Source organism: Nuphar pumila, chromosome 12 (genome assembly GCF_984573655.1).
Source record: "Nuphar pumila chromosome 12, dmNupPumi1.hap1.1, whole genome shotgun sequence".
NCBI classification, from domain to species: domain Eukaryota; kingdom Viridiplantae; phylum Streptophyta; class Magnoliopsida; order Nymphaeales; family Nymphaeaceae; genus Nuphar; species Nuphar pumila.
This window is the reverse complement of record NC_143260.1, coordinates 9,139,683-9,162,662: the sequence shown is the minus strand read 5'-3', so window position 1 is coordinate 9,162,662 and position 22,980 is coordinate 9,139,683. Positions and strand designations below refer to the sequence as shown.

The 22,980-nt window shown below is 36.1% G+C and overlaps 1 protein-coding gene across 1 annotated transcript in view; it reads right to left on the bottom strand.

Moving 5' to 3' along the window:
• The window catches only part of FY (Transducin/WD40 repeat-like superfamily protein), a 42,917-nt gene that overhangs the window by 17,930 nt on the left and 2,007 nt on the right, over nt 1–22,980 (bottom strand). The window contains exons 2-12 of the mRNA XM_089982410.1: nt 12,553–12,644; nt 5,481–5,549; nt 5,242–5,346; nt 4,111–4,206; nt 3,951–4,033; nt 3,781–3,852; nt 3,606–3,703; nt 1,608–1,667; nt 1,455–1,515; nt 1,282–1,369; nt 32–95 (exon numbers count right to left, since the gene is read on the bottom strand). Coding sequence (XP_089838536.1) covers nt 32–95; nt 1,282–1,369; nt 1,455–1,515; nt 1,608–1,667; nt 3,606–3,703; nt 3,781–3,852; nt 3,951–4,033; nt 4,111–4,206; nt 5,242–5,346; nt 5,481–5,549; nt 12,553–12,644 — 888 coding nt within the window. The remainder of the gene's footprint in view (nt 1–31; nt 96–1,281; nt 1,370–1,454; nt 1,516–1,607; nt 1,668–3,605; nt 3,704–3,780; nt 3,853–3,950; nt 4,034–4,110; nt 4,207–5,241; nt 5,347–5,480; nt 5,550–12,552; nt 12,645–22,980) is intronic.

The following is a 22,980-nucleotide window of genomic DNA, read 5'->3' as shown; positions in this document are numbered from 1 at the left end:
TATTGGGATATGAACACGATAGAATATTCACCTGTCACATCCTTGCGATGTCCACGGAAAGATTCAAGCTCCTTCATGGCCCTTATATCATAAAGCTGGAATATCATAAACAGCAGGTTAGAAGCTAACACCTACAAAATAACAGTAATTAAGGAGAAAAAAAAGAAACTTTATAATTGATATGGGATGAAGAAACATTGCTTTGCACATATAAGGAACACCAATTTTTTATTGAAACATTTTCATGTTCCATCTATTTAGCTTATAAAAAACAATAAACAATGAGAAATATGGTGGGGAAAATCAGACAAAAGTAGCTGAATTTAAAATAAATTCATCATAGAACCCAGTATGATAAGCATAGATGCACATTATAGATGATTGTCATGACTAGTAAGAAAGTGTAAGGAAGAAACAAAAGGACATAAATTATAAAGAAATAGCACTCCAGTAGACAATGCTGGTGTTTCTGGAGATCATGGAGCAGCTCCTTGCTTCTGCATTCCTAGGGACAAAAGCAAGGGCCTCGAGCGGGCTTGCACACCTGACACCAGAAACATGTCATTGCAAAGTTAATGGCATCATTGTGAAGGGATGTATGTTGCTTTTGTTTTAGTTGTCCTTGGACATCAAGGATTGCACTTGCATTCTTGCTTTCTATCTAAACTTTTTTTAGATGAACACGCATTTAGGATCTTTACTCTTTGGAGACATGCAAATAATTACATCTTATTGACAAATAAAATAATTTTTATAAGTTTTAACAATGATTTTAGGTATTCTGTAAAGATCACATAGATGTCATTACCATTAATGGTCCTTGAAACCAGGACGTGTACGGCAACAAACTGGATGAATGGCAGAAAGACTTTGTTATGGAGCACTAATTTCCTTATTTAACCATTACTGAGTCAACCACTTCAAACTGTAAACTTTTTCAGAGAGCACTTCTAGTACTAGTGGCAGCAAAAGAATATCTTAAACAGTTAAACATCAGTCCACTAGCCTGTGTCAACAAAGAAATCTTCCAAATTGGCAGTCCAAGAGCTCATGCAGTTATCATTAATATGGCTGCCAGCTAGAGTAATAGCTCATATGTTCATTTTAAATAGCAAATTGCTAGATTACGAGAACAAATATTCAGGTCATATGATACCAGTGCTGCACGATATAATGAGCTTCTATATGCAATCAGCTGGAAAAGTATGATCTTGATGTAAACACAAATTTTAGCCTATCATAGACATAATAGAAACTTATGGAGGGAGACTTCTTATCTACCTTAATGATCTGGTCTTTTCCAGCTGTAAGCACCCAATTCCCATTTTGATTCCATTTGACACAAAGCACAGTGTTCTTGTGTCCATGACTGGCAGCACGTTCAAGAAAACTATCAATGTACTTGCATAGTCTAAATTTTGCATCTATGAGACTAAAGGGTTGATGCTACTCACAATGAGGATAGCTCTCTTCCTGTTTTTGCATCCCAAAGTTTCACAAGATTGTCTTTGCCACCTAAAATGATGTAGAAGGAAGCAATGATAACAGTAATGATTAGTACCAATCACATACAATTGATAAGTAAAACACCAGTACATAATGCATACCCGAAACGAGCAAGGACTTTGTTGGATGCCAATCAACACTCTTCACATCCCACCCATGGCCTGCCTGAGTTAAAGTCAAACAAGCAAGACTCTTTGGTTACATCTTTTTCTTGTATTGAAACATTAAGCGGACATAATGGACTGATGAAAAAGGTGCACCTCTATTTACAAAAGCTGGAACCCTCCAAAGTAAACCATTAAGAGACACACCAAACTTTAATCATGCAGTAAAAAAGGTAATCTAGGAATTATCAAGACGTTGTCAGGATAAGTAGGCTAAATGGGAGAGCAAAAACCACACCTAACCACATGATGAAAAGTTTCATTCAGCTACTTTTAACATAATGATACCTTAGTAGTCAATGACTGAAAATCATGCCAAGCAACCAACAGGGGCTCCGCATGGTTGGTAGGAGCAGTCAGTGCATGTCTCCTTGTGGTGGGACGTTGCAGGTTCAAACCCCAGTGGTACGTTGAATAATAACTGATGGGGGTCTGCCTAACCCCAGCTTGCCTTTCAAAAAAAAACATGCCAAGCAGCTCCTAGGTGCTATAGGGATGCCATCAGGTCGGATTTGGAAGTGATATCCAACTGGCTCCTATTAGTTGGATTCAGTAAAGCTAGTGGAATCCAATTAATAATCCGAATCTGAATTCCAAATATACATAAAAATATATCTGATTAGCTATTTTAAGCTAGTTGGATCCATATATGGTACTACCCTTTTCCATCTGAATCCGACTCTGATTCCAATTAGCCAGCATTCAATTAGGTCAGATTCAGTAAAGGCTACATTCAAACTGAATCCAACCCGTTTACATCCATATGTAGGCAAATACCAAGGGGCACTTAATAACTACCCATCAAATTTTACTTATAATGTTTGAGAATGTATAATTATGATTTAATATTTTCATAAACTTTGTTAATTATTTACAGAATCTGTAGATTCTTATCTTAAGATTACTATCTTTATATGGGTTTCTACTTGCTAGGCATTGCCTAATAGCTGCCTAGGCAGGACTAGCTGCCCAAGAAGAAGAGACCAACAGTTAGGCACTGCCAAGCACTTTTGACTACATAGATGATACCATATAAAAGTTAAAGAAAGCAAAGTACCAGGCATGCAAATCATAGAGAAACAGAACACGAAGAAAGCATTTGATGGAATGGAACACACTGATAGCAAAAGAAAGACAAGTAGACAATCGTAAACAGATTTACATATTGCAAAGTGAAGAGAAAATGAATAAGTTGTTTACGATCTTAGGATATAAAACCTGCAGTGTAGTAGAAACGAAATAAAATGCCTGCACATTTAGATATTAGCAATTGCACTTTTTTCAAAAATAAAATTCAAGTTAGTTTAAAAAAATCGTACCGATAGTGAATATGTGCACTATGGTGACCCCCTTTTCTTCTTTTTTTTGAATGGAATTATAGTGACCCCTTGTCACATCTTATATCATATAATTTTCCCATTTCAGAAAAAATGTAGAAAATTATACCTGTTATAAAGGTCTCAACCATTGTATACTTGCCTATAGAGATATGTGCATGATGCAAGAACACAGATTTATTAGGTATTTCCTAAAGAATTCACTTTTAAGATTTTGAGCTATGTTATAAAATCAGACCTGATTTCAGGCTATCCATGTTTTTTCACCTATGAATATTAGAAAAAAAAGGACACATAGATAGGCATTAACTGGGTATCCTAAGGGTTTCTTGTTCAGATGCAGGTGATGCATCTGTCAAAAAGCATTTCATAATACAAAATATTCATAAAAAGGGGGGGAAAAAGAAAGTTGCAAAAACTAAAAGATTTTTCGATTAATTAACAATACAATCAGATTACTTTGCAGGAGCACAATATTATGCTGCAGGGCACAGAACCAGATAATCATAAAAGGAACATTGCTGAATATTCCAAAAACAAATGAAAAAAAATAAACTGGGCTGCTTAAAATACCAACTAACTATCGAAGGCACATTACCTGCAAGTGAACGTTCCTCTTGACAACGAGCAAAATCCCATACTTTAACAGTGGTGTCATCAGAACAGGAGCAGAACTTCAGATCTGTCCTTGAGAAACTAATTGACACATGTGCCAAAGTATTATTTAATATTATATACACATACGGGAAAAGGAATTGGACATAAATGCAAACCTCAAATCACGAACAGATTCCCTGTGAGCATTTTTATTTGCCTTCACATTGTTCATGTTTGTCTGCCAATACCTAAACAAAATCCAGTTAAGGCAGAAAAAGTGCAATACCAGATCTGGAAATATTGCCAAGACAAAATAAAAAACTTCAGATTCTGAAACAGAAATTACTTGATTGAGCCACCATCATCACCAGTGACCATCCAGTTCTCATTGTGACTCCATACCATGGATCTGATTGCCTGATCATGAGCCTATTGGAATATAAACAGAGAATGTATCAGTGATGAAGAGGCATGCAAGCCCAGAAATGGAAAGAAAATAAGTGTACCTGTAAAATCATCTCAAAATTAAAAGACTGGCCATTCCATAGAGTAAATTCCCCACTTTGAGAGCCTGTGATGAGGCGCCTTCCTGTGGGTGTCCACTTCACAAGTAGGGAGAGAGAGAGAGAGAGAGAGAAGAATCAAAAGAAAAATCAGGAACAGAACCTATAGACAAAAGCAAGTATAGAGGAAAATTAAGAGACCCTAATAGATTCAACCATCAGGGTCGATCAAGATAAGTCAGAAATGTTTTTAAGATTATGAAGTGTCACACGTTGATTTCAATTTTCTGTGTCAAAAGTAAATCTATCACTTATTTTTTTATTTCTTTATCTTTTTTTTAATAAAGGACTAGGAAAAGGAGACAAGTAATAGAAATGTTGGAATTTGTTGTTCATACTATCATATTGATCCAGTTTAGTCAGCCTAAACATGTGAAGACTACAAGTTCAAAGGATGTGCAATCTTCACGCCAATGTCTCCCCCCATTGTAGCACTTTCCTTCTTGCCCCACCCATAGCCCTCTTTAAGAGGCAAATGCAATGGGAGGCAAACACTAATGCTGATCTCACAACATGGGAGAAAATTTTATATTTCCTGGGAAAAGACAGCTATCTAGGAAAATGTTTGAAGTAGAATTACAAAAATTGCCACAAAGAGTTATTTAAAAAGGGTATCTAAGAAGAATTCATAGGGAATATCTTTGGGAATAAGGAATGCAATAAACAACTCATTCCAAGATAGTTTATTAAGAAAAGGTTTTTCTTCATATACAAAGTATTCCTCATGGCTTTCCATTTGGCAGCAATTTAATCGCAGATTACATGAGAATGTATTTTTAAGCTCATAAGTCCTTTTTGATAACATAAAAGGAGCAATCTCCCACAAATGTCATGTATCAGCACCCAAAGTGCTGGGTTCAGCCACGAAAATACACAGCACATGCATTTAATCTTCTCATTTTTTGAAAAGAAAAAAAGTTCTTTTTATATCAATCACTTCAACGAAGACATAAAAAAGCCAGAGAGAGAGAGCTGTAAACACACAAGGATTCTGTTCTCTAAATATTGTACATAAAGAACACTTGTACATCACAATCACAAAAAGGATTTATGCTCTTTCTCTCATGAACTTACCAAGACACAGTTGATTGAGCACCGATTTTTGTTTGTTGATGCATGGACGAATTTAGTTGCAAAACTTGCGGCTGGATTGTCAGGGTATGCAATTGGTGGCAACAACTACACGAAAGGCCACCATACAAAATCAAGGTTGAATCTGAATGTTGCACAAAACTATTAAAAGTCTGAATTGAAGATAGTTTGTTGCCTATATTACTATATGTAAAGATCCACCATAGTTCAGTAATACTAACATCTATTGCTGCAGCTGGGGTTGGCTGCAATGCAGTTTGATCCCTTACATCCCGCTGCCACATTCGAATCTGCAAGAAGAAGAAAGCATTTTGTTAGACATTTATAATTTTGAAATGCTAAACTGATTGTTGCATAGGCTAAGCAGAAATGAGGTGTATTTTGAAATTTGCAAACACCAAAGCTACAATAACCTTAAAAAACCAGTTGTACAATAGCTTTTGACATGACTTTTGGATTTGCATTCCACTCTGGACGCTATGCTTCCCTTAATATGTTTTACTGTATGAACTATCCTCTTTTTCTTTCCTTTTATACGCTAAGCACAAAACAATATATCTCTGAATTGATTCATTCCAAAAAGTAGATGGATGTTGAAAAGAATACCAAAACATGAAAAGTTTCATTATGTCGCTAGTCCAAGTCCAAACCGTTAAAAATGGATGCAATAAAATTGAAAATCTGGAGCAATGTTGTGGATTCTTGTCTACTTGGAGACTTGCAGCAATATCATTGTTGTGATCAGGATATTTTGCCTACATTTCCATGAAAGAATCGACATAACTATCTTCAAAAAAAAAAGAGTTGACATAGCTCATGAATGTTGTCCAAGAAATACTTTTCAATGGATATGGAAACTGCAGAGAAGAATCAGATGGAGTTGTGGGATCCCATTCTTTCAGATATTTATCCTTTGGACTGATGTACAAACTACAAACACACTTTCAAGCAATATTGTAAAATGCATATCTGTAACTCTACCATAATTGCAGCAAAATAGTACTATACGATAACATGTCATAAAGATCAAAAAATTATAAAACTTCATAAAAAAGAAAAAAAACATCATAACGGTGATTATGAATAAAGCTAAATAATGCAGTAAATTTACAAAAGTGCAAAGTCAACAAATGCAATTATAAATAACAAAAACACAGTATTAACAATTAAGTTGTTCTGAAACAAATCTGAAAGCTCAAAGTTCATGATACACAAAGTACAAAAGGTTTCATCTAATTTCCTAGTATTCTAATTTTAAAATATTTAACTCTAAGCACCCTAAGGTTAAACTACTTCCAAATTTCTGCAATGCAAGTCTTTAACATTTCATTTGAGTTCTGCTTATTGATTATTCATAAGCTTGGAAACTTCTGCAATTTCTGAAGTTGGCAGCTGTGATGATGGGTCATCTTCATCAACATTTTCCATTTTCTGAATTCAAAATGACTTCTAGCAGCTCTTGTGCTCTTCTCCTTTCAATTCGTTCTAAACTGGCAGTATTTTCAGCTCGAATATTGGCTGAATCGCTGAAATCTGAAAAGTGCTACATCATCATATGTAATTGCCTTGGCCTATAATATGATATTTGAATCTATAAAGCCCACAACGATTACAAGCACACAAAAAAAACAGTTCAATAATCTCTTTCCTATTTCAAGTTGATTCTCAACTGGTTGGCAATATCGTCGTGACAAGTCATTTTTGTGTCCTTGGTCTCTTCTTCCATCGATATATCTAATTTAAATGCCCCAAGAATGAATAATTTACATAAGCATGTAAAACAACGAGTCATTTGTGTAAGCATGTCATATAACAGTATCTTCTATGTCTCTCAGCATGCACAAGGAAGCAATGTTGCCTTTCCTGACTAAATGATGTTTTAGTCGAGACACTCATGGCAATGCATGAAGTGTGAAGCAAGAAGCGAATATTTTAAAAGTGCTACATGTGTAAAGTGTCAAGTATTTAAGAAGCATAAGAGGAAGCAAGTACAGGATGATAATTGAAGTGAGTATGAAGTGACAAAAAAGAAAAGTTGTCTTAAACATATTTTTAGGCACTTTTCCCAAAAATACTCATCATGTGAAGTTTTTGCAATAAAAATATCATTAAAAGAAATTTGTCCATGAAAAATGTATTTCTCAACATCAATAAAAGTTATGATGTTATATTGGAGGAAGTGTACTTCCTAAGCATAAAAGAAGAGCATGGTTTTGCACTTAGGAATCGAGCTTCTGATTTTTTTAAAAGCTTCTAGTAACTGTGGGTCATCTATAACAATTGTATTTTGGATTTTCAATAGGTCTCCTTGATTTGAGTCCCCATTGCCATGTTGGATCATTCGAGTTCATAGCTACCCTAAATTTCCAAAATCCTGTAGATCTAAGCAAAAGAATAGGATTTGTTACATCAAAGGTTAGAAGAGTAGATGAGAATGTATAAATCACATTTATTCATCTCAATTATTGAATGCGCCAAAATCAGACTACCCCCCAAGAACCCATCATATTCCTTGGAAATCCTAGTTCTCACACCAAAAAAAAAAGAATGACCTACAGTGTGTTTAGGGGTAAAAACTCCCCTATAAGTGAACAAGGTCCTGTCAAAATTGGCCGGATTTCTTAAAAATAAGAACTGCTACTAGAAAAGTCCAGCAGCATCAATATCATGTGATATATATGAGACACATAAGATACACCTCAAAACTAGTTTCAGGTGTGTCTCATGTTGGCTTTGCCTTGAAAAAATTGTGTTCCATAACATATTATATGATACATTGTGACTTTCACAACACTGCTCTCAAAGACAATCAATATTAGAAATATAATGAGTAATAGAAAGTCAATAAAGTCTTTTCTTTTCTCATTTGTTCTCCAATATTTTTTTTGTTTCCCCTGATGTTGAGATCATTGTGGGATATAATAATAACTACTTTATTCAAGTTGATAAATAATTCTAATTGGTTATGTGTTCTTGTTCTTGGCACAATCCTTTTAAAATTGGTTGCAAAATTGTTTTGTTATTCTGTGAGTAATCAGTGATGGGGATGTTAGAGAAATAAGTTCACAAAAACTAACATATTGGAATCATTATCGTTTTCCCTGATTTTAATAGGCCAAATACATTCAGATATTTGAAAACCTTGCCATACTTAGAACATGAGACTATAACAACCTTGGGACATGAAGTGAATATCCATTCTAACAAAGTTACGGATTATAAGAAGTTTCCTCCTCACTTGGTTGTTTACTATGTCTAATGAAAGTAACCCATAGGCTTTTCTACACACTATATGAACTGGTTATATTAGATTTAGATATTTCTATCGAACAAAATTTATAACATTCATTCTTATTTCTTTTGACATAAATTTTCAAGTCCTAGAGTGGTTTTCCCATGAGGGCTCTGCTCATCTGGTAGGGATGACTCATGAACTTCACCAAGCTGAATGAGCATCAAGAGTTTGAAACCCACGGGTGCATGTCCCTTGCTGAGAGGATGAAGCTGGGTATACTCCCTAGTGTGGAAAGGGGACCTAGGGTTTTTACACCAATCATGTCAAGAATGAGCTAGGCGGTTTTCCCTGGTTAGTCCTGGAGTATTTAGCTTTCATTTGGGTTTCTGACTTTATATTGTGGTGGTGCTTATAGCTATTTAATGGGACATGATTCGTGGACAATTTTATTGAAGGCTAATATGATGTTTCAATAAAAAGGAAATTAATTTTACAGATGGAGAGAGACTATATCATTCGCATCTTGTACTGAAAAAGGAATAGCTAGAAGCCTTATAACTTAGAATGTCTATCCAGGAGGGCCCAAGACTTTTAACTAAAACGCTTACTTGAAAAGGAACAAAACTTTGGGTAGTAAAAAAGCAAGCTCCATGAGCTTCATAGAACAAGTACTGATAAAGTATCACAAGCTTTTAACACAATAAAAAATCAAAGCAAGCCAATTTGAACTCCAAACAGAACAGTTGGTGAATTCTCGCATTCAAAGAATTGCCAGAAAGAAAGGAAGAATATCTCTAAATATACCAACAGTTGAATGTGGAGGGGGAAGGGGACGCCTTTTTTGACATCTATAGGCTGCTGGACATGTGTCAGGGCCATATAGAGACTGGTGTGCTATGTCACACAGGTGCGGATGCGGATGCGGATGCAGATACGGTACTTTAAAAAAACTTGGGTGCAGGGTGTATATATATATATATATATATATATATATATATATATATATATATATATATATATATATATATATATATATATATATAACTGCCTACTTATAAGATGTGGCATGTGGGGTGTAGGATATGAGAGAGAGAGGGAGACTGTTGCATACATGACTGTTACATGCTACATCCACATGTCGAAACGCATACACAATACACATAGCATGGATGATCACATGAGGGTCGTGCAGAGAGAGAGAGAGAGAGAATGCACATATCAAAACATGTCCACCATAGGCTAGTGTGCTTCACATGCACCATACACGTCCATGTGATGCACCATACACATCGACGTGAAAGACGTTGGGTACAGTGTTCATGGGATGAGAGAGAGAGAGAGTGTGTGTGTGTGTGGATGCACATGTCGAAACACATCCAACATAGGCTGGTGTGCTTCAAATGCACCATACACGTTCATGTGATTCCCAAACACATCGATGTGCTAGATGTTGGGTACAATGGTCATGTGCTGATATGCATCACACGCATTGTAGTGATGGATGTCCATTTTGGAAAGGTGTGATACATACACATGTCGAAACACATGCACCATACACATCCCATGGATGGTTACATGAGGGTCGTGTGATTCACATACAGAGAGAGAGAGATCCACCATACAAATCTTATGGATGGTCACATGAGGATGGTTTCATTCACTTGCACCATACATCCATGTGATGAACCATACACATTGATGTGCAACATGTTGGGTACAGTGATCATGTGCTGGTGTGTATCATATAGACCATAGTCATGGGGGGAGAGAGAGAGAGAGATAGGTGGTGGGTTTTTGTCAGGTTGTATATATATACATATATAGAGAGACGGGGGAGAGTGTAACAGTGGGTTTTCTTGGGTTGTGCAGAGAGGGGAAGAGAAAGAGATATAGAGAGTTGCCATAAGTAGAATGCATGAAAGGGGAGAAGTTTGTATTGGCATGCAAAGATGACGTGGTGGATCTAAGTCATTTGTGTTGTGTCTGAGACAAAAGCTATGGTTGGGTGTATGCAGGTAGAGCATGTGCTTTGAAATCCGATGGCATGTGCATACTTTGGGTCCTTCATATTCTTCTAATATATTAAGGATGAAAAATGAGATGGAGAGATAGTTGGTGATGTGGCTGCAATTGGTAAGTGGTGAGACATGTGAACTGCATGCAAGAGGTGGGAGTTTGATTTACCAAGCCTACTCTTGAGTAATTGAAGTTTCAGCCTTCGGTTTAAATTTGGTGGAAAGTGAGGATCAGTATGACTCATCTATGTCTGTAGTGGCAATTCTTGTGCATGAGACAAGCACGGTGCAATGATGTGGTCTCTCCTAGCATCCTAGAGAGAGAAATATGACATATTCTCTGATGCCATAATATCGACTCATCCATAACTGCAGCTCCTAAACTAACTCTAGATCTCCTTTGTAAATTCATCTAGTTAATGTAGGTAATACAAGTCTCACCTCCTATGGTCAATCCCAACCCTCCTTACTGATGGTTAATCATGCATAACACGGTCAACAAAAAGAATGCTAGAAGAGACCTCATCATTGCACCATACTTGTCTCATGCACAAAAAATGCCACTACAGACTCACCCTCACATTTGACCAACTTTAAACCATAAGTCATATCTCCAAAATACTCAAGAATAGGCTTGGTGAATCAAACTTCCACCTCTTGCATGCAGTTTGCATGTCCCACTACTCAATAATTGCAATCACGTCACTAACTCTCTCTTTCTCTCAACTCATTTTTCATCCTCAACCGACAAGAAGAATGTGAAGGGCTCAAGGTACGCACATGCCAACCGATTTCAAAGCACATGCCCAACTTGCATACACCCAGCCATAGCTTTTGTCTTAGACACATAGCACACACTCAGATGCACCGCTTCATCTTAGCATGACAAGTTGACAACATAAGCTTCTCCCCTCTTTCATGCATTCCGCGTATGACAACTCTATCTTCCTCCCCCCTCTCTACACAACCCAACAAAACCCACCGCTACACTCCTCTCTCTCTCTCCACAACCCGACAAAAACCCACCGCTACACACTTTTCTCTTTTTCTCTCTTTCTCACCCATGACTACAGTCCATATGATACACATGACCACCATACCCAACAATGTCGCACATCGATGTGTATGGTGCATCACATGGACGTGAAGCAACGTGTATGGTGGATGTGTTTGACATGTGCGTACTCTCTCTCTCTCTCTCCATGTGAATCACATGACCCTCATGTCACCATCCATTGGATGTGTACGGTGCATGTGTTTCGACATGTGCATATAGCACACCTTTCCGAAATGGACATTCATCACTATAGTGCATGTGATACACATCAGCATATGACCATCATACCCAACATCTTCCACATCGATGTGTATAGTGCATCGCATGGACGTGTGTGGTGCATGTAAAGCACACCATCCTATGGGCATGTGAAATCTCTCTCTCTCCATGTGAATCACATGACCCTTGTCACCATCCATTGGATGTGTATGGTGCATGTGTTTCGCCATGTAGCACACCTTTCCGAAATGGACATTCATCACTATAGTGCATGTGATACAGATCAGCACATGACCATCATACCCAACATCTTCCACATCGATGTGTATGGTGCATCGCATGGATGTGTATGGTGCATGTGAAGCACACCATCCTATGGCCATGTGCAATCTCTCTCTCTCTCTCTCTCTCTCTCTCTCTCTCTCTCTCTCTCTCTCTCTCTCTCTCTCTCTCATATCCTACGCCCCATATGCTACATCTTATAAGTAGACCCAACTCTAAAATCTGCTAAACAACATGACGAACTTCATCTGACCATCCATGGGATGATATATGGGTGATGTACGCAACTCTCACTCTCTCATATCCTACACCCCTTTATAAGTAGACCCAACCTTAAAATCTGCTAAAGAACATGCACACCGGCCTCTATATGACCCTGACACATGTTCAGCAGCCTATAGATGCCAAAAAAGGCATCCTACTCCCTGTTTTGTGTTTCAAAAAAAAATACAAAAAAAAGAAGCAAAAGGATAGACCGTAGTTACCTGCATGTACCGCACAACAGTGCTTGTATAGTCAACAGATCGCCGATGCACAAGCTTCCTAATCCTTTTTGCAGCAAACCCATCCCCATGTCCTGAAGTGCATACAATTAAAAAAGGAACAAACATCAGGTCTGATAATGATAAAAACTATATAAAATGCAAAAGAAATATAAATAATCCAAATGAGTTAGGCATAGTATAAGCATGTTGTAAGCTTACATTACCACTGCTATATCAACAGCACAAAAGTACATGAATTAGTAACATATACATATCAATATCACTTTAATGCAACGCTGAATTAATTTCAGTTCTTAGTGCAAAAAGATACGCTAGATATGTACATGCATACCACATCTAGGCACCTATCTAACTACACACACATATATGCATAAGCATCTGTATATCTATCTACATATACATGTATGTGTGCATATGGCCTACATGTGCGTGCATTTGCTTTTGTGTGCATGTGTGTGGGTTTGCTAGGATATTTAACCAAGCAACTTCCTAACTTATTTTATTAACTAACCAAGAAAGGAATACATTTCTTACACATTCATAAGGTAAATACTACTTGATGTCATGTGTATTTGTCTAGTCAAACCTGCTGAGAATCGACCCAGAAACCATAAATGAAGAAGTCTGCAGCTTCCCTTCTCCCATCAATATGAGACTAGCACCCACCCAAAAGGGAAAAGGAACCCAACATCTAAACACTCCAAGACTATTATTGTTGTCAATATTCAGCAAGACAAATCCTTAAGAGGGGGCAATTAGCAGCTACAATCAAGTTTCACATAACTTCGTCAATTAGAAAGTCTGTCGTCTCATCCATTTAAACATATTAACATAATAGTTCTGAATCTCATTAGAGAAAAGATCTTTTGTCTTAGGGTAGCCTGCTCCAATCCCCTTATGAAACTTTCACTATTAGGTTAGTTATATACTTCACACGTTTCTAGTGATTCACATGGTATTATTAAACGATACAATGCACTAGAATGCCCTTGTTGACGACCCTTTACTCCGACATCATCAAGGGTTCTTTGAACAATGTGATATCTCACACCATGTAAATCCTTAGCCCTTCCTCCTCTTACTAATACTATAGAATGTTCAAGCAAATTATGGCCAATATTAGGTATATAAGCAATGATTTCAAATCCAGAGTTTAATCGTACTATAGTGACTTTACAGAAGGTAGATTTTAGTTTTTGGGGGGTGATAGTGGAAAAGTTGATAGATAAATCATCCTTACTAACACTCTACAGAACCGTACATGAGATTTTCACCTCATATGTCTCCTCATTTAATTATTTCAAAGGGAATGGATTTTCGTCGTTCAAGAATCGCTACCCATCTTCCACTCCATTGCAAAGAGTAACTAGGACCAATTCAATCATGTTTATGTGTTCTAATTGAACACTTTCCATTTTTATTATGATCAAAGGAAAAGACTACTCTTTTTACCAAACATATGCAAACCAAAGAGATTTTTCTCTGTCAATCTCCTTGTCCATCATTCTTTGTGAATCAAAAAGGACCTTTTCGAGTTTGAATCGTCCATTTGGAATCTGGTTTCTTTTCTTTCTTTCACTTTTTCTTTTATTAATTTTCATAATTCCTTAAGACCCATGGGTTTGAACTTGTAGAACCTAATTCATTTTCCCACCTAACAAAGTGTATAAAATAAATTATATTGATTTTTCGATCAAAAGTACCATGTAAAATTCTCTCTCTCTCTCTCTCTCTCTCTCTCTCTCTCTCTCTCTCTCTCTCTCTCTCTCTCTCTCTCTCTCTCACACACACACACACACACACACATACATAGGTACAGCATTTGAATCAATTTTCTTTTGAATGAATTGATATTATTACATTCCACTTCTTTCCTTGACACTTCCTAAGGACAATCCCGAGTTGGATCTCAAATTGACGAGTTGGTGTGAGCTTATCCATGTGGTTATCCGCTCTTCTAATAAGAATCAATTTTCTAAAAAATCCTAGCCTTTGTACTTTGGTGGCCATCCGAGATCCTTTCGATGATCTATGATGAAGAGATATCTATATGATTCAATCGATTGCACAAGTTCCATAGTAACAACAAAACCGAGAAAAGTATATAGAAAAGATTGTGCTTTTCTATTACCTTGGTATTAGTTAGTGATCTCGGCTCAGTGAGTCATTTCTTCCAAGATGAACTATTGGCACCATCCCTACATTCTTGTCTCTGTGAATCGAGGAGAAAGGGGGCTTAGCGAGAAGAGGATTGTAACAAAAAAGGTCAACCTGTTTCAAATATACAACATGGATTTTGGCAACGCAATGTAGTTAGACTGTCACATTGATCCAAATCTATGTCACAGGGATTCGGCTAGGAGGGTGCCGCACCCGCGTCGACGCGACTCGACGCGGGTGCGGGTGCGGGTGCCGCACCGGGTGCGGTCAACTCGATCCTGGGTGCGTTGACCGCACCCAGGATCATTAATGTCCATTTTAAAAAAAAAAAATTGCCCAAATGGGCTTCGAATTTTTTTTTAAAAAACTTTATGCTAGTCTGTCAGCTGCCTAGCATAAAGTAAGTTTTTCAGTTTTCACGCACAGCTGCTGACAGCAGCTGTCAGCTGTGCTGTCAGCACAGCAGCTGTCAGCACAGCTGCAGCAGCTGCCTGTCAGCTGCTGACAGCAGCTGCCTGACAGCTGCAAAGTTTAAAAAAAAAAACCCGCCTATTCCCCAACCCCCTTTATATATATATATATATATATATATATATATATATATATATATATATATATATATATATATATATATATATATATTACTTATTACATTTTTGCCCCTGCCGCACCCCCGCACCCGCACCCATGTGACATAGATCCAAATGAATCAGTCTTTCACAAAGGGTGAGCCAAAGTCCATACCATACTAGTCAAAAGGATAGCAAGTTACAAATTTTGTCAAGGTAGGACATGTATTTCTATTACTATATGTTAGGTGAGGTTATTGTTCCTAACAAAAGGAATTTGTCCATTTTTTAAAGTCTCAAAATGAAAAAGGCTTGGAAACACATAAAAACGAGAATGGAAATTGAAAAGAGATGCAACTTCAGTTCCTTAGGAACCATTTTTAGCGCAAAAAGAATGGGTTGATTTGTATCATCTTGACTTGATTATGCTTCATCTTTGTTTTGTATTTTATTTTTTATTTTAACAATACCAAGTCAAGTTCTTCCCTTACCAATATCAAATAGTCTATAGAACATGTTGAACAAGATTTTCTTTATGTAAAACATGCTCGATTTAGATCATGAAAATCATACGAAGTTTATGAAACCATGTGCTATGGCTCAAATCTGCAGTCTTTCAATAGGAACAGTTCACAATAGAATTCACTTGTTTCCATTATTTCCATATCCATAATAATGCAAAAAGAAGAACAGCTCCCAGTTGTTCATGAATAATGGAATAATGGCATTGAGTTTCTAGACCCTTTGACTTAGTATTAGTCAATTATATTTCTTGATGGGGGTAAGGACAGGATATAACTCACTGGCAGAGTGTCACATTGATGTGATGGAAGCTATCAGTTCAAGTGTCACTATCCCTAAACCCAATGTGAGCTTTTATTTTGAATTGCTCTCCTGCCAATCAAAAGAGATAAGAGGCTTGTGGGATTAGGTTAAGGCTGGCTATATTGCTGGGAGTGAACTTCATGCTAATATAAAGCACATGGATACAAGTTATACCTTGGAATCAAAGACAAATCTGAATTAGCTTCGTCCACGAAGGAGGGTATAAGCAATATAACTATGAATCTCATGAAGAGTTTGATCTTGGCTCAGGATGAATGTTGGTGACATGCTTAACATGTGCAAGCCAAACAGGAAATGGTGTTTTTAGTAACATACAGGTAACACGTAAGCAGAATAGTGGTCTATGCAACTATGTGCATATATCAAATGAAGTATGGCCAAGCTGTTAAAAGCTTGTTTTCACCAATTTTATTTGAAGAATATGATATGGTCATTCAACTTGTTAATGGAATACTAAATCTAGAATCAATGAAGTGTTCTAGTCTAAGTAATATAAGAGACTCATAATATGAATCTTAATTAGTACCAATTCACAATTATATCCAAACAACAAACTTTCACCCTCATACAAGAACACAAACACCAAATTACATATAAACAAATGCACATTCCCACTAATATGCTACTATACTCTATTAGAAAAAACTACACTTCAAGGTGTCAAACCTCAAAAAGCATAAGAGAATACATCCAATTTCACCTTTGTGTTACCTTAAACTTTATTTATATCCATCTCATTGTATTCATATGATGCTTTCGACACACTATGATTTGATCATTTTTTTTCTTCTGATAGGTGAGATCATGAGTGCAAGACTTTCTGATTTTGTAATCCAGTCACACCGAAAGCAAATTCATGTTAAGATCGTGTTCAACCCTTATTGGCTGGTGCACGACTACCTGCAAGATCTGACGAAGGAGGATAAAGCTCTTCTTCATACATGATGGCGCCCATCACTAGTGACGAACCTTTAGCATCCATCTCAGCAAATAACTCAACAAGGTTCACACTCATTATCCAAGGCTACGCATACCACACATGGACCCACGAAAAAGGTGGTTAAATCGACATCCTCATAAATTTGATCCAATCTTTCAATTTCCTCATCTTCTTAAGCAAGTAGGCCGATAAGTTTAATTTCTTTTTTCATGCTTGCCTTCTAATATATTGCTAGCCCAGCCAATTTCTTCAAACCTGCATTCAATCCAACAAGCTCCTTCCTTAATTCTTCTATCATTCTATATAAATCACCATAAAAGCTTTGGACCTCTGTCATGTTGTCAGAATTGTAACCTGTAATTCAGAACAGAATGCAAAATCTGCAGTCTGATAACACCACCTCTGCAAACAAATCTTCGAAGAGCGATGTAGTTTACCACCCAAAACTTCTTCTATGGGATGTTGAGTTCTCTCAGTTCAATTTTCATGCCAATCCGATCACCGATAAATGGCCGGAATTAGATATACATCAAAAGCTTCTGTGGCTAAAAAAATGAAGAATAAACTGTCCTTAAAAACAGGATCTGAAAAAACCTTAATTTTCTCCAACTTCTGGAATCCAATTCAAGATTCTTCAGGCAATTCTTATTTACACAAACTCTGTAAAATACACACACATTTTCAGATTTTTCTACTGAATGCTTTTGCTGCATTTGATTCAGGAAGTTCAATCAAATTGGACTAAGACTTTTCCAAATTGCAGTTACATTCTACTCAATGTTGCTCTTTCTTAAGTAATTCCACAAAAATTTCCCACATACCACTTAATCTATCAACTAAACTCCAATTTTTTATGTCTACAAACTACAGTACAAATGTGAAATTGATATGAAGCCGAAAAATGGGTGTTTCAAGACTTGAACTTGCAAAATGTCCAATCCATACAGAATGCAGTTTCTGTCAGCCACATAGCAGATTTGGGGGAAATGACATCTCCCAAATTTTGAATTCCAATTGCTATGAAATTTGTTACCGGACCAATTTCTAGTAATCGGCTTGGTGAAAATGCCTCAAATCTGAGATACAGTTTTCTGTCTATAATCTTTTGAACAGTCAAGAAATCGTACTTTTCTCAAGCTACACGACTCCAATTTACACAATTCAAATTTTCTGGAGTAAATACATACTTCAAAGTACTCACAGAAAATTTTCAAAATCTTTGGAGTTTTCTTTCCTTGAGAAATCCTGAAAAGAACACAATGTAATTTTCTGCAAGAATTTTCAGGTTTGTATCACACCAAAAAATGACACAGTCGTGACAGTCCACCAAATCAGCAATTTCTCACCTAATTCTGACCCAATTCGCCCAATTTGCCATTCTATCAATATCTAGATGCTCTAAGGAAACTCCAAATGAATTTTGAGAATTTTTGGACATTCAAAAGGTCTTGAAATCAATCAAGAAAGTCTACTGAAAAATCTGTCTATCTTGCCAAAAAAATTCCCTTGGATAGCCTTCACAGAGGCATCCATTCTTGCTCCCAAGTGTAATATCTCGCAATTTTTCCTCTATTTTTAATTTTATAAATATAAATTTTAATTAAATAATTATGTTTCTGATGACTAAAATTAAAAATAATATATATATAATATTATATATATTAATATATATGGGCTGACATCAATATGGATATGGACATGTTCCAGGATCCATTGAGAGACCTATATATATATATATATATATATATATATATATATATATATATATATAGGGGTTGATATCTATATGGATCCAGACATGGGTCATGGGTCCACCAGTCAAGATCCATAGTCCATCCATAATAGGATAAGTAGTCTTTAAAATCAATAACAATTTAAAACTTTAAATAAAGAAAGTATATATATATAAGTACGTATATATTTAAAAAAAAGAGATAAGCTAGGGAAGAGTTCTATTCTTTATAGAACTCTATCCCAAGAGGGGTGTCACCTTCTAGAGGAGCCTCTCATGTTTTATAAAAGAAAGGTTGAGCCTCTCTCTCTCTCAAAAACGTCTAGGAGAGAAAAGAGAGAGAGAGGGTTGAGCTGAAAAAGAGAGAGAGAAACGTCGCCTTCTTCTTTTGTGAATCCACAAGCGAAGGTACGGGTCTTTATCTTTTTACGATAAAACGAGGAGTTTTGCATGGGTTGAATCGCATGGGGTTAAGAGAACTTAAATCTGCGTTATATATGCAGATATATATGCCTGCGTTTTTCTTTTCTTTAACAAGATACACAGCAAGTATATATATACATGCATATGTCTGTGATTTTCCTGTGTTTTTTAACATATATACAGGTCTGCGAATTTCTGTAGCCTTGAATGTATATATATGTTTGTCTTTCCTGAATTTCTGAACATATATACATGTCTGCGATTTTTTGCAGCCTTGAATGTATGTGTGTGTGTGTGTGTGTGTGTATATATATATATATATATATATATGTTTGTGTTTCCTGCATTTCTGAACATATATACATGTCTGTGATTTTCTGCAGCCTTGAATGTATATATATGCTTTTTTTCCTGTGTTTCTGAACATATATACATGTCTGCGATTTTCTGCAGCCTAGAATCTCTCTCTCTCTCTCTCTCTCTCTCTCTCTCTCTCTCTCTCTCTCTCTCTCTCTCTCTCTATATATATATATATATATATATATATATATATATATGTGTGTGTGTGTGTGTGTGTGTGTGTGTGTGTGTGTTTCTGTGTTCTTTTAACATATATACATGTCTACGATTTTCTGCAGCCTTGATATATGTTTGTTTTTCCTGCGTTTCTGAACATATATACATGTCTGTGATTTTCTGCAGCCTTGAATGTATATATATATATATATATATATATATATATATATATATATATATATACATATGTTTGTTTTTCTTGCTTTTTAACATATATACATGTCTGCAATTTTCTGCATGTATAAGTCTGTGATTTTTGGGTTCTTGAATAGAAATACAAGTCTGCGATTTTTTGTATTCTTGAACATGCCTGTCTATGATTTTCTGCATGCATAAGTCTTGATTTTTGTATTCTTGAATAGAAATGAAAGTCTTCGAATTTCTTTAATTTTGAACATTCCTATGTCTAAAATTTTCTGCATGCATATGTCAACATGCATAAGACTGCGATTTTCAGCATGCATATGTCGGATATTTTCTTCGTTCTTGAACTTGCATAAGCCTGAGATTTTTTTGCATTCTTGAACATGTATACATGCCTGTGTTTTTCTGCATTATTGAACATGTACACATGCCTGTATTTTTCTGCGTTCTTGAACAGGTTCACAACAGAAATATATATATGTCTGCGTTCTTGAACGGTGTTCGTAACAAATATATATAACGGTGTTCGTAACATATATATATATATGTGTGTGTGTGTGTGTGTGTGTGTGTGTGTGTCTGCATTCTTGAACCGAGAATACAGTAGATTTATAAACTTTTAAATCTGTGTTTGGATTTAAGATAAAAATTTATGTATATTTTGTAGAACCAGTTTTGAAAATTTGAATTTTCTGATTGGGTTTAAAATAAGCATATATTTTTCTTGTGTGTGGGTTGATATTCATAACTGTTATACATGGTTCAATATGCATACAGCAAATTTATGTGATTGTACTATGAGTTGTATTGTGAACATGAAAATTTGAATATATATGTGTTTCATGTTGATTGGGATTTTTGCAATGTATCTTATTGTAGTAATGTAGGAACCACAGATGGGCCTTTTGAAACAATGAGCATGTGTTGTTTAAGAAATATTAAATTGTAATTAGCATTGCAAAGATTTGTTGAAAATTTGGTTTTTGAAATAATTATATTGTTGATGTGAGAGGGCAAAGGCCTTATTGAATGATGATTTGCATAATTGTTCAAGAACCCTTAATTGATTAAGATGGTAAAATAGACCAAAAAGTGTAATAATTTTCTTCCTTGGTGTCCCTCCGAAAAGGTAGGAACCTTGGATTGTGGTTATGTGGGACCGTGAAGATACTAAACATTGTGTACATTTGTTGTCCTGAAGAACCCGATGTGTGGTTCATGTTCCCAGCTACGGTAGTAGGGAACTTCAGCTACTTTGCCTAAGAGTGGTGTTGTTGACTCAGTTGTAGTTATTTGTATACCAAGAAAGTGACGTCAATGAATGTTGATTTCCTTCATGTTGTGTCATTGAGGATTCCTAATGTTCCAATTGATGATGTAAATTTCTGATATCAGTCGAGGTACAAGTGCAGAACCCAGTAATTAAAATACAAATTGTGTGTTAAGCTACGACTTGAAAGTTGAAACTACCTTGAACTTCAAGAACTTTGCCCATTTTTTAGTATCCGCAAGTTTGTAAGAAAATATAAATTAAATTTGTGTGCATTAAATATGGGCATGCATGCAAAAGCAATTATGATAATTTAACTTAAAAAATTATTCATGCATGTTGCATTGATTCATGCATCCCTTAGTGTTTAGCATTGATTTCATACATCCCTACATGTTTAATTCATCATGAAATTGTGGATTGCTTGTTTGAACTGCTTAAACTGTAAGTTTGTTCTGAATGTGTGTTGGTTGTAGATACCTCTTAAACTTGTGTTTGATTTAATCTATGTTAAATTCCTTATTGTTGGGTTTCGAAAGGGTCTCGTACAAGAACTTCGGTTCTTACCCGGTATTTAAGACTTTCTTTCATATACTAAGGCACCGTGATGGAGAGACTAGCTGGTCGGAGAGCACGAGGGTTATGATCCGGTAGCCAGGGTTCTGACGTACATGGGATAGTCTATTTTTATTTTAGGAAACTATGTGAACCCTCAATGGGAACTATTTAATTCAAATAAATTCAATTTCTATTCATAATTTGATTTATATTATGGCTAGAATTATTGTTGGGTTATATTAATTAAATCTGTATGCCCTAGATCCCTAGGTTATTTTCCGCAATTTTTTTAAAAAAAAATCACATTTTTCGAGGGTCAGTTTGGGGTCGTTACACCAAGTCAAAAGCCGTATAAGCAGATAAAGCAGATTCATTCCCTGACTCAAAGGCTACACGCTTAGAGCTTGAAGTGTGCTCCTTTCCATAGGCGGAAACAACAAAAGCAGACGAAGCATCGGGTCCTGAAAGAAGACCAAATCGAGCTTGTATAACGTTTTCGCATTTCATTGCTTAGTCTAACAAGCCAAACCGAAACTAGCGAGCCAGCACGCACCATCCAATAAAAGAATATCTAATCCAATGAAAGGACATAGGGTTGTTAAGGTAAATCTACCTATATGCTAGATCTAAAATTTCTCTTGCAATTTTTGGCTTAATTCTGCTACTAGCCTTCTTCAATATTCAACTCAAAATTGATCCACTGTCGTTTTTCACGATTGGCTGGGAGAAGAAAGAATTACCTTCTTCTTGAGAATTTTCTCATTCTTCTAGCCCCCCGACTACAATTTTCTTCATTTTCATGACTTTATGGTGAGATTAGGCTAGATGCACAACAAAAATTGAACCTAAACAGCTACATTTTTATCTTAGATCTCCAATTCAGATTTGGATATATATCTGGAACGACCCACACTTATTTCACCATGATTCTTGTGCATATTAAGGTAGGTGAAATAGCTAGAGTAATTCTTGAGGATTTGGTACTTTTTTGGATGGTGAAAAGTTGATTCTTCGGTGAAATTCGAATAGGAAAAGTATCATACTACCATACCAAATGCTAGGTATCAAGGTTTAACGCAAGAAAGACAGAGAATTGGGAAAAAAGATGGCTAGGGTTGATGGGTAGGCTAGGAAGATGGTTAAAATCACTGTCACCGATATCAGCAATATTTTGAAAATATCGTCAAAA